The 13,704-nt window shown below is 36.4% G+C and overlaps 2 protein-coding genes across 2 annotated transcripts; both read right to left on the bottom strand.

The window, feature by feature from the left end:
• Positions 1-866: 866 nt before the first annotated feature.
• On the bottom strand, positions 867-1,808 carry LOC123785270 (olfactory receptor 8K3-like). Its single transcript, XM_045786994.2, has one exon. The coding sequence runs from the start codon at positions 1,806-1,808 to the stop codon at positions 867-869; it is 942 nt and encodes a 313-aa protein (XP_045642950.2).
• A 10,033-nt stretch (positions 1,809-11,841) lies between these two features.
• Positions 11,842-12,810, bottom strand: LOC123784962 (olfactory receptor 8K3-like). The gene has a single exon (XM_045786498.2). It carries the CDS (start codon positions 12,808-12,810, stop codon positions 11,842-11,844), a length of 969 nt encoding a protein of 322 aa, XP_045642454.2.
• Between the last annotated feature and the right edge of the window lie 894 nt (positions 12,811-13,704).

Raw genomic sequence — 13,704 nt, 5'->3', positions numbered from 1 at the left:
CTGATATCAACATGGACTTTTTGAGACAAACCATGTGCCAATTAGATTGCTGGATTACAAAGTATGTTCCGCCAATAGACTTACACACTGATGAGGAAAAAGATGGGATCCCCAATGCTTGTAGTAAGGGTGTTTGAACAAGCTAATATGAGTACCTCAAATCATTAGGTATCACAGAAACAACCAGTACTAACTCTAATTCTAAAACATACTTAGGGAAGAGTGTGGATAAAACAGAAGGAAAGGACTTACACACACACACACACACACAGACACACATGCACACACACACATACATAGGGATGGCAATTTTATTCTAATAGGTGAGAAAAACACCAAAACCTTGACAGCTTTGTGTGTGCACGTGTGTACACCCATCTAACACATTCTACTGTACTGTAGTATTTACTTGATTAACGTATACAATCTACCTTTTGCTCTGAAGGAAGGCAATTTTATTTTAGGAAGGCAAAGCTTTCTACGTTGTTCACAAATCAATTTACAACAGTTAGAAGTGTCTAGCACATGTAAGACAATCTATAAATAGATAATATATCTTGAACTCATTTGTATTTGCTCTTTTCTTTGGAGGCACATAGAACACAATTTAAAGTCCACAACCGGGATGCCTGGGTGGCTCAGTCGGTTAAGCATCTGCCTTCAGCTCAGGTCATGATCCCAGGGTCCTGGGATCAAGTCCCCCATCGGGCTCCTTGCTCACTGGGGAACCTGCTTCTCCCTCTACCTGCCTCTCCCTATGCTTATGTTCTCTCTCTGTCTCTCTCTCTCTGACAAATAAATAAATAAAACCTTTACAAAATAAAGTCCATAACCTAGTTTATAGGAATCATATTAGATAGTGAATTTTAAGAAAAAATACTACATAGTTTTTTCCACATCCTCCGTCTTGCATATTTTACATCTTTGTTCCTCAGGCTATAGATCAAGGGATTCAGCATGGGGATAACGAGGGTGTAAAATATGGACGCCACTTTGTCAGTGTCAGAGGAATGACTGGACTCGGGTTGCACATACATGAATATCAAAGTCCCGTAGAACACTGTGGCCACTGTCAGGTGGGACCCACAGGTGGAAAAGGCCTTGTGCCGCCCCTCAGCTGAGTTCATCCTGACGATGGCTACCAGGATCAGCAGGTAAGACACAAGAACTATCAGAAGGGATGAAATCAAATCAAAACCAGCTAAGATCAGAATAATCATTTCAGTTTCATGTGTATTTGAGCAGAGCAAAGTTAACAAGGGGACACAGTCACAGTAGAAATGACTGATGACATTGTAGCCACAGAAGGATAAACTAAAAATATTTATGGTGACTATGAGAGACACAAATGTGCTGTAGAGGTAGGGGATGGCCACCAGCACGTGACACACCCTTTGTGACATGATGACAGGGTAGAGCAGAGGGTTACAGATGGCCACGTAGCGGTCATAGGACATTGCGGTTAGAATAAAAAGTTCACTAACAATGAACACAAGAAAGAAAGCTAGTTGTATAGCACAAAAATAGTAAGAAATTGTATTTTGATCCACAACAAAATTTGCTAACATTTTGGGTCCCACGGTTGTTGAATAACCAAGATCAGTGAAAGCCAGGTGTCTGAGGAAGAAGTACATGGGTGTTTGGAACCTGGGGTCCACCTTGGTGAGGATGATCATGCCCAGGTTGCCCACCACTGAGACCGTGTAGATGATGAGGAAGAGCCCAAATAATGGAGCCTGCAGCTCAGGACGGTCTGTGATCCCCATGAGAATGAATTCATTGAGCACTGTCAGATTTGGAGTTTCCATGCAGGCTTATCACGAAACCTATTCTGGATGGAGACATCAGCATGGTCAGTAGATTTCATGCATTATCACCTGAGTGATTTTTAGCATGCAAAACTAGCACAAATAAAATACATCCAAACTTTCCAATTTCAGATATTTGAAAATAAAACCATCTCCCACAAAGACTAATGTAGATAAACACAGATAGGCAATGGTTCTCAACTGAAGGTGATTTTGCTAACCAGGTGACATTTTATCAATGTCTAGAAGACATTTGGGTTGTCACACCTGGAAGGTGGGATTCTACTGGCTAATGATGGTTAAAGGTCGGTTATGTTTCTAAACATCCTACTAGACCCAATATCCAGTCCAAAATATCAATAGTGCCAAGTTTGAGAAACCAAGATGGTATTGATAGTTAAATAATAAAGAGGAAGAGAGGGAGGGAGAAATAGAAACATAGGTAGATACAGACATGTATAGATATATAAATATAGAGACAGATAGAGACATAGAAACATATAGGAATAATTAAAAACATCAAAACTATATTAAAATTTGGGTGTAACATATAAACTATATGGTGCTATATTTTAAAGTTTTCTATTAAAAATAAAGCTTTCTATTAGTCATTTATATATTTGCAATTACACAACTTTTATAAATTGCACTTAATAGTATGACTCTATACATATGTCAATATATAATAAATTATATTATACAATTACATAATGATTACAAATAAAAATTTAAAACCACAAATTCTAAAAATACACAGAACTCGCTACTCCAACACCTAAACCAATAAAATGCTTTAGCCCCACAGGTGATACGGGCTGAAACAGTTGACATCCTTGACAGATACTGGACAAGTGAGTAAATAAGAAAACTATAACAAATCGTAGTTGAGAATTGTCTTTATCGCATAAATATATGACATATATTTATGTAAATAGAGTGTGTGTTATGCCTCTACTTATGGCATATATGAAAGTTACTTTGGGCCAATAATTTAAACTTATTTAAAACTCCATTCTCATATACAAAACAATACTTCCTTACATAGGGCTATTGAGAGGGATGAATGAAGATGAAATGATTCAGCGCGCCTACGTATGGGTTCTTTGGGGTTTTTTTTGTTTGTTTTTTTAAAAAGATTTTATTTATTTATTTGACAGAGATAGAGACAGCCAGCGAGAGAGGGAACACAAGCAGGGGGAGTGGGAGAGGAAGAAGCAGGCTCATAGCGGAGGAGCCTGATGTGGGGCTCGATCCCACAATGCCGGGATCACACCCCGAGCCCAAACAGACGCGTAACCGCTGTGCCACCCAGGCGCCCCTCGAAGCAGATTTCTTTACATAGTTGTATGTAAATCCTTCTGGGCTCTGAGATATCTTCTTTGCCTAGGCTATGATGATGAACAGGAAGAGGTCAAGTAAGATGGAATGTGACATAATGCAGGCCCTGCCCGATCCCTTCTCTGTAACTAAATGGAACCATCAAGGTGCTATTCTTTTAATTACTTATCTTCTAATTTTCTAACTATTTTATCAAAATGCCAATATAAGTTAATTTTGATAGAACTTTTCTTAAAATGTTACTCTTCCCCTAGGGGCCTTTTCATTATAATTGACATGTACTCACTTGTATGTGACAAATCAAAAACATTTCATCATGCAAGAACCTAGGAGAAAATGAAGAAGTCATTTTCATGGGCAAATTGGGAGAATGAGGAGCACCTGGGTGGCTCAGTTGGTTAAGTGTCTGACTTTGGCTCAGGTCATGATCCCAGGGTTCTGGGATTGAGTCCCTGCTTCCTGGCTCCTGGGCCCCTTCTCTCTGCCCCTTCCCCCGCTCCTGTTCTCTCTCTCTATTTATTTTTTTATTTTTATTTATTTATTTTTTTTAAAGATTTTATTTATTTGTTTATTTGACAGAGACAGCCAGCCAGTGAGAGAGGGAACACAAGCAGGGGGAGTGGGAGAGGAAGAAGCAGGCTCTTAGCGGAGGAGCCTGATGTGGGGCTCGATCCCAGAGCGCTGGGATCACTCCCTGAGCCGAAGGCAGACGCTTAAGGACTGCGCCACCCAGGCGCCCCTCTCTCTCTCTATTTAGTAAATAAATAAAATCTTTAAAAAAATTGGGTGAATGAGCAGTCACTGGCATTGTTTTCATATGATAAAGATTCATAAAAAACTTCCTTTGGATAAAGAGATACTGTACTTTAAAAACTGAAGAAAGTCACTGTGTTATAGGATACCATAGAGGCAAAATAAAGTACACTAAAGATGAGATATTCATGGATTCTTTGATATTACATTAAATTCTCCTATACCTTAGGGCCACAGGAACTTTTCCAAACTATAATACAAAACGCAGATATACACTGTAATCAAATAAAAATGTATCTATTCCTAATAATATACTGATTAAGAATATACCACTAAGAACTGAATGGCAGATTAAGATAAGAGAATTCTTAAGTTTAAAATATTGCAAGCATGAGTCCTTTCTTAAGAAAAAAATAAATAGAGGGGCACCTGGGTCAGTTAAAGCATCTGACTCTTGGTTTCCGCTGTCATGATCTTAGGGTTGTGGGATCAAGGCCAGAGTCAGGCTCCCTGCTGAGCGTGGAGTCTGCTTGTCCTTCTCTCTGTGCTCCTCCCCTACCCATGTGTTTCTCTCAAAACTTATTAATTAATTAATTAATCTTAAAAAAAGAAACAGCAATGTACTGGTTAAAATGAAAACTTACATTAGGAGATGTAGGGACATTAAATATAGTTGCATTGCATAATCACAGCAGTCTCTGCTCCACAAGAAAATAGAGACATACAACTTTAGGACATTAAATATAGAAGTGATTATATAAACTTTGCATTTAATTCACTTAAAATATTGCTTCTAATGTTATGAACTCCTGATCACGTATCCTGCCTGATGTGTGCGACTTTCTTACATCAGAAAGATGGAAATGTGTATCAGTAGTTAGTAATTTCAGAAAAATCTCTTCAACAAATGCGGTAAGAAGTGGTATAAACCCTGTTTTTCCTTGTTTCATTTTGTTTTGCAAATACAAAAGGCTGAGAAAAATCAGACTTGGCAAGTTCCACTTTTTCTGTAACATAAAGAAAGATAAACATGTCTTTTTATTTTCCTTTCAGCTTTCGAGTTCTAGGAAAAGAACCAAATTGCTTTTTCATAGTTTGACATCTTTGTTGAAGACGGATTGTTACTTATTGTTTTTAAGGCTACATTCTTGGAGATAATTGTATCTGCTTCTTGTTGGATCCTACCTAAAACCGAAGCACATGCTGAACATTGTACCGTTACCATAAAGCTGGGTACTTAAAAGTCTGCTAACATCCAAAGAATGCTTTTCACATCCCAGTGGGAAGTTGAAATCCCCTTTTGTGTCATCAAGCAATCTGTAAAGCATCATATGTATATTTTATTTAAAAAATCGTTAAATCTTAAATTATGTTGAGAGGGTCACAAAAAAGAACCTGGGGCAACTAAATAACGAAGAATTTGGAAGGACATCAGAATGCAAGACTGAATACAGGCAGCTTCTTAATTTGCCAATTTTAAAAAATGAATCTCTCTAGTTATGCTTCATTCGCTCTCAATTTTGGCCTGCATTGGAGATGAAATTATTTATATAAAATGAATGGTTTATAAGCAATAGCATGATGTTGCTTCAGAGATGTTTTTGAATGGTTAGTCTGTCGATCCAGGCGAAAATAGTCAAAAAAATAATGTGGATAGAAAAGGACAAGTGTCCTATTCCTGCTCAGGCATTATGGAGTTCTAGAAAGCAAAGCAAAGCAAAGCAAAAACAAACCCCAAAACTAAATCATAAATGGCAACTTTTTGCTAGAGCTTTGCTCTTGAACTAAAGCAGAACCTTGCTATGTCACTTGATCATTGTCGATCTTAGTGCATAAGACAGCCCATGCAATATTCTATCATTTTACCTGCAGTGAAGCCTCTGTCTTGACTCCCTCATGTGTTTCTTATGGGGCATAGTGAGAAGAATTTATGGATTTGTTTTTACCTTTTGAGACTCTCCCTGAGGAGATTCCAAGCAATTTGTTGATTATCCCTAAAGTATTTCAGAGCATAGCAAAATGTCTGGAGGTTGTCCTTTAATTATCAGAGAAAATTTGTGTTCACTCTTGCTTTCTCTTTTTTTTTTTCCTATTTCTTTCTTTTTGACTTCCTTCCTGACTTGCACCCTTCCTCCCTCCCTTCCTTCCTCTTTTCCTATTTTTTACTCATGGTTAACTTTCCTTTTGTAGCACATGGGACTCTTGATGAAAATATCACATCTATAGGACACGCCATCAAGAATCTGCATTTCCATGGTGGTCTCCTCAAATGAATGGCACAGTGTAGAAGAGTTTAAACACTGCCTTGTCACATTATGTTAAAGTTCATAGGGAATTAAAATAATACATTATGAAGATAGGAGCTGCCTTGATTTGTTGCTCAAGTTGTTTTCACTTTTCCTTTAGGGATAGAAATTAGTTACTGTTACTTCTCATTTCATTGTGAGTTTCCATCTGTCTGTTCACCATTTTTCTTTTTTTGTTTTTTGTTTTTCCTTTTACTGCATATTGTACCTAAAATTTCAGTGATTTCATTCTGTGCACCCCCCCTCCTTAAAAACGGATCTCTTCCCTTGACATAAAGTTCAATCCGGCTGCCCCTTTATAGGGACACCCCCTGACTCTGCCTCTGTCACTGTTCCTAACTCCTGGTAATCACTATTCTCTTTTCCATCACTCTATTTTTGTCATTTAAAGAATGTTTTATAAATAATACACTATTTGTAATCTTCTGAGATGGGATTTTTTTCATCCAACAGACTTCTTTTGAGATTCACTTGTGTTTTGTGTGTACACCTCATTTGTTCCTTTATTGTTGCTGAGTAGTATGCCATGATACTGAGGACAGAATTTGTTTAACCACTCACTCACTGAAAGGCATTTGGGTTCTTTCTAGTTTTCAACTATTATGAGTAAAACATCTCTAAACATTCACTTAAAGATGATTGCATGAAGATAACGTCTCATTCCCTTCAGGTAAGTATCCAAGAGGGTGACTGGTGGCTTGTTTTAATTTGGACCAAGTCCAGTTTACCAGCATTTACTTTAATAGATTATGGTTTTGATGTCATGTCTATAAACTCTTCACTAGTCCAAGGTGCTGAATATAGGCTTTCCCCTATGCTTTTATCTAAGTGTATTATATAGTTTGCCATTTTATACTTAAGTTGTCATTCAATCTTTGTATAAGGTTTAGCCTAGCATTGTTTGTTAAATTTCATCTCTGTATTCCCGATTACAATATCACTAATTTTTTAGAAGATTTTTATTTATTTATTTATTTATTTATTTATTTATTTATTTATTTAATTTATTTATTTATTTTAGTGCAAACATGGGGAGGGGCAGAGGGAGAGGGAGAGAATCTCAAGCAGATTCCATGCTGTACAAGAAGGCTGTCTGGAGGCTTGATCTCAAGGCCCTGAGATCATGACCTGAGCTGAAGTCAAGAATTATTTGCTCAACCAAATGAACCACCCAGACATCCCAACACCACTTTTTTTTCTTTTTTTTAAGGCTATTCTCCTGCTGTTGAATTATCTTTGCATCTTTTGGAAAACTGGTAGAAGTATTTCCAAAGGTCTATTTCTGTCTAGTCATGTGACATTGATTTATGTGTTTGTATCTCCACCAAGTTCACGTAGTCTCCATTATTGTGGCTACGTAGTGAACCTCAACACGGAGTAGATTTTCTTACTTGTTATGCTACACTTTAAAATGTGTTTTATCTCTGCTCATTCCCTGAACTTTCATGTATATTTCAGTATAAAAGTCTTGCCAGGTTTGCATTAAATCTATAGCTCAGCTTATAAAGAATTGATATTTTTAGCATATTGTCTTTTAATCTATGAACTCAATATGTCTACTAATTTGTCAGATCTTTTTCGATTTCTTTAATCACTATTTTGTACTTCTCTGCATTCAGATCCTGTACACAATTTGCTTGTTTCTATCTCCATATTTCAGGTGGGGGACTTTTATGTGCATATTTGCCATCTTTATGTATTTGGTGACATACTTTTCAAATGTTTTGCCCATTCTGGAGGTCTATTATTGTTATCATTGAGTTTTGAGACATCTGTGTATATTGAGGAACAAGCCCTTTATGAAATACACTACCTAAATACACTATTGTCTTCCAGAACGTAAACAGGTTTTACACCTTCTTAAGAGTATCTTTTGAAGAGTGAAATATATCATTTTGATGTCTTACAATGTAAGAAATTGTGTTGCGTTGGTTTTACTCTGGGTATCGTACTTAAGAAATCTTTCCTAACCTGAGATCATGAATATATTCTACTATGTTTCCTCCCGAAATTTTTAGATTTTTAGATATTACATTTACATCTAAGATCCATTGTTGGCGAATCTTTATATGAGTTATTTGTCAACATTCAATATTTTATATATACCCATCTAGTTAGTCCATCATCATTTGTTGAAAGGTCTAGTTTTTTTCAACAAATGACCTTTTTCTTTTGCCCTGTGGAAAATTTATTGTTCATACCTGTGGGGGTCCGTTTCTGGTCTATCAATTTTGTTTCATTGATCTATTTGTCAATTTTTATACCAGTGCCACACCCTTTTAACAACTGTAGCTTTGGATAGGGCTTGAAATCAGTTAAGAGTTGCCGTAATGTTTTTATTACAACTCTGTTTCTCTTTTAAAGTTAATTCAGCTATTCTAGGTCTTTGCATTTCTTTCTATTTTTTAGTTTCATACAATTTAGCATTAGCTAACATCTCCACCATGTTACTGACCTAAACATACCTACCAAAACATAATGCCTGCTTGAATTTTTATTTGAGTTACATTGAATCTCTAGGTACATTTGAGAAAGTTTGATATTTTAGCAATATTGAATATTCCAGAAACTAAACATCGTATATCTTTCACTTATTTACATCTTCTTTAGTGTCTAATAGCAATGTTTCTTAATGTTGTGTACATGTAATTTTCATATTTATCTTTAAGTAATTTCAGTTTTCGATACACTTTCAGCACATATTTTAAAATCTCATTTTCAGGGGTGCCTGGTTGGTTCAGTTGGCTAAGCACCTGACTCTTGACTTCTGGCTCAGGTTGTGATCTCAGCGTTGTGAGATTGGGCCCTGTGTTTGGCTCCCTGTGAGCTCTGCTTGATATTCTCTCTCTCTCTGCCCCTGCCCTGCACTCTCTTTCTCTCTCTCTTTCAAATAAATAAATAAATAAGAAAATAAATATTCCATTTCTAATTTGTCCTTGGTAGTGTAGAGAATTAAACATTATTTTGTATCCTGATCCTCCTTTTGAAACAACACTAAATTCACTAGTATGGTCAAAGTTTTTACCTTTAATGGACAGTGAAACTTTAAAATGTTTTGCTGCATTTATTGAGAGGTTAGCATTTTTTTCCCTGTTTCTTTTTTTTTTCTTTTTAAGATTCTATATATTTATTTGAGAAAGAGAGAGAGAGAGAACACAAGAGGGGGAGGGGCAAAGGGAGGGGGGACACTGAGTGGCTAGCCTGTTGGGGTCTTGATTCCAGCACCCTGGGATCATGACCTGAACAGAAGGCCTATGCTTAACCAACTGAGCCCGTCAGGTGCCCCTTTTTTTCTCTTTTTAGTTTTTAATATGTGATTTTATTTTTAAATGTTAAATCATCTGTACATTTCTGGGGTAAGCCTAATATGGGGCATTATTGTTTTTACATACTGCTAGATTTCATTTGCTAAAACTCTTATTACAATTGTTGCATAAGTGATCATGACTGATATTGCTCTGTTGTTTTCTTTTCTTATGAAGCTTTTGTTTTTGATATCAGGGAAAAGTGTTCCTCAAAGAAAGCCGAGTTTTCACTTCAATTTTCTAGAAGAAAATGTATATAACTGGTTTCTTCATTTTCCCTAAGTACTTGGAGTTCCCCAGTTAAGACTCCTAGGCGTGATTTTAGATTAGTGAGAGTTATTTTTCATGTATATTTCCATATTGAGATCCTTTCCATCTTGGATTTTTTTGTACAGTGTTTCTTCGTGTCCGTATACAAATGTGCCCTTCTTAATACCTGACCTGAAACATGGATTTTTTTTTTACATGCATCCTTAGTGTCTCTAAATTTCTTGTACTTTTAGTATTCTAAATTTTGTTAATTTTTCTGAATCATCACTGCATATCTATAAAATTCTAATATTCTTCATAATTTCACATAAAAGTTTCAGTTATGTACCAATTCTTTATTTGTTTGAATTTTTCCATTTTATGGGAAAATACTAAACTTTCTGAAATGTAAATGTGATAAAATATGCCAAAAATAAGGAAGAAGGTCAGATTTTAGAAGGGTTAGGAGGAAGTCTTCCAGAAGATATAACATATACTATGTAAATTGTTGCATATCCTACCTAAATTCCGCTAGAAATATACTATAGACCAAATTATGGGATTATCTCCTATTGCTTCCTAAGGAGGGATTATCAAATTGATGCAGTGAAACAATGGACCCTAATGAAAATATTTTACACATTTATACGAACCAATATTGAGGAAAGTTATCCCGTGAAAAGGCGACAAACCTAATTCAACATAGAATAGACCTTTTATGCAAAGATACAAAACCAATTCAATAACTAATTTTAAACAAGAAGTATTCTTAAGTTTCAGAGATGAGAAAGTGTAACAATCCCATTAGACAAAAATAAGCAGTTAGAAATCAAGACCCCAATCAAACATAAAATTGAAAATCAAAAGTTGGAAGCTTCTATGGGAGACCTCAAGAAATTTGTTTTTTTTCTCCAGCTTTATTGAGATATAAATGACATATAACAAGTGTAAGGTGTAAGAGGTGTTGATTTGATACACTTCTGTACTGCAATATGATTACAATTTAGCATTAGCTAACGTCTCCATCATGTTACATAAGTATGATTTTTTATTCTTGCATTGAGGACGTTTAAGATTTACTCTCTTAACAACTTTAAAGTATATAATGGTGTACTGTTAACTATAATCAAGAAAATTTATCTTCATTTGTATATGCACTGGTATAAAGAAACGGGTTAAGACAAATGAGATGTTGCACTGATATTGTGAGTTCCTGAATTGCCAAGTATGTTGAGTTAATAGATTTCCTAGGGCTCATAAACAAACGCACTGATGAGGACAGCAGGACCCTGAGATCCTCCACATGGTACTGGAGTATTTGAGCAAATTCACATGACTGATGACTTCCAATCATAGTTCTACACTGAGCCTCCTTGAAATCCACAGTAAGTTTGATTTCAACACATGCCATAAAAAGAGTATAAAGACAGGTGCCTGGGAGGTTCAGGCAGTTAAGCATCTGCCTTCAGCTCAGCTATGATCCCAAGGTCATGGCATCAAGTCCCACATGGGGCGCCTTGCTCAGTGTGGAGTCTGCTTCTCCCTCTCCCTCTACCCCTCCCCACTGCTCATCCTCTTGATTTTGCTCTCTCTCTCTTAAATAAATAAAAAAATAAATAAATAAATAAAATAAATGAAATCTTTAAAAAATGAAGAGTATAAAGGCTAAAAGAGAAGAATGAACTTACACAAACACATGCACGTGCACAATGACACACGGTCAATGGGATATTTATTCTGTTAATTGGGAATAACACAAGAATCATCTGAACCCCCCTTTGTGCCTCCTATTCTTCCTCACCCCCACACAGCAGACCCACTCTCTTATCTGCTTTTATGGACTTTGGTGTCTTAACCAATTCAACTCTACTATAAATTGTACCTAATTATTATATTTATAATTTATCTCTCCCCCTCAAGGAAAGCAAGCGCTTTTCCTGTTTTGTATACTAATGTATTTACAGCCCATAGAATGGTGACTGGCCCTTAGAAGATAACCTCTACATGTATGATGAACTCATTTGTGTTTCCTATTATTACTTCTAGAGACATACAGAACAATTTTGAAGTCCATAACCTAATTTATGGAGACTGTATCGTATATAAACTTAAAGAAAAAAGATTGCATAGTTTTTTCCACATCCTCCGTCTTGCATATTTTACATCTTTGTTCCTCAAGCTATAGATCAAGGGATTCAGCATGGGGATAACGAGGGTGTAAAATACGGACGCCACTTTGTCAGTGTCAAAGGAATGACTGGACTCGGGTTGCACATACATGAATATCAAAGTCCCGTAGAACACTATGGCCACTGTCAGGTGGGACCCACAGGTGGAAAAAGCCTTGTGCCGCCCCTCAGCTGAGTTCATCCTGACGATGGCTACCAGGATCAGCAGGTAAGACACCAGAACTATCAGAAGGGAGAAAATCAAATTAAAGCCTGCTAAGATCAGAATAATCAGTTCAATTTCATGTGTATTTGAGCAGAGCAAAGCTAACAAGGGGAGACTGTCACAGTAGAAATGACTGATGACATTGTAACCACAGAAGAATGAACTAAAAATCTTGACGGTGACTAGAAGAGACACAAATGTGCTGTAGAGGTAAGGGATGACCACCAGCACATGACACACCCTTTGTGACATGATGACAGGGTAGAGCAGAGGGTTACAGATTGCCACGTAGCGGTCATAGGACATTGCCGACAGAATGAACAGCTCACTAATGATGAACACAAGAAAGCAAGCCAGTTGTATAGCACAAAAACAATAAGAGATTGTATTTTGGTCCACAACAAAATTTACTAACATTTTGGGTCCTATGGTTGTTGAATAACCAAGATCAGTGAAAGCCAGGTGTCTGAGGAAGAAGTACATGGGTGTTTGGAGCCTGGAGTCCACCTTGGTGAGGATGATCATGCCCAGGTTGCCCACCACTGAGATCAAATAGATGATGAGGAACAGCCCAAATAATGGAGCCTGCAGCTCAGGACGGTCTGTGATCCCCATGAGAATGAATTCATTCAGCACTGTCAGATTGTGTTTTTCCATCCAGGGTTATTAGAACATCGATTCTGGATAAATACATCATCATAGTCAGTAGATTTCACGCATTAACTCCTGGGAGATGTTTTAGTAGGGCAAACTGGTATAAATAATATACATCCAAACTTTCTAGTTTAGGATATTTGAAAACAAACCCATCCCCCACAAAGACTACTATCATAGGTAGAGAAAGAAAGAGAATGGAAATAGATGAGTAACTCTCAACTGGAGCCATTTTACTCCAAAAGAATATTTTCCAATGTGTGGAGATATTTTAGTTGTCACAACTGGGAGTTGGGATGCTACTGACTTCTAATGGTTAGACACCTGTTAAGCTGCTAAATATGTTATCCTATCAAATATCTAGGCCATAAAAATATTGAGCTAGGAATAACAACAGTAAGAGTTAAGACATTCTGATGATATAGTTAGATAGAAGATAGATGATAGATCATAGATGGATTGATAAATATGGATTCTAAAGCAAAAATAACAAAAGTTAAAACTTCCAGGATTAGATAAATGGGTGATAGTTTTAGTATTCTTGAAAGTATTCTATCATTTATATGACACAATCACAAAATGACACTTATCAAATACATCAATCATATGACCTAATACATATGTCAATTATGTAATAAAAATTTTAAGTCACGAATTCCCTAAAGGCATAATACCCACTCCTCAAAACATAATTCTATGAAATATATGCCTACAGTTGAAATTGACTGGAAAGTTGACATACTTGACAGATATTTGACAGGTGTATGAATAAGAAAAGCATAACAGATCATAGTGGGAATTACTTATAGGGTAAAACATACCAGGAGATACAGTTTTTGCTGTACTCTATTTTATAGTATATACAAAGGGTTAATTGGGGCAAAACGTGTAAGTTCT

Source organism: Ursus americanus, chromosome 24 (assembly GCF_024610735.1).
Source record: "Ursus americanus isolate L20-20 chromosome 24, mUrsAme1.1.p, whole genome shotgun sequence".
NCBI classification, from domain to species: Eukaryota; Metazoa; Chordata; class Mammalia; order Carnivora; family Ursidae; genus Ursus; species Ursus americanus.
This window is presented reverse-complemented; position numbering and strand designations above follow the sequence as displayed.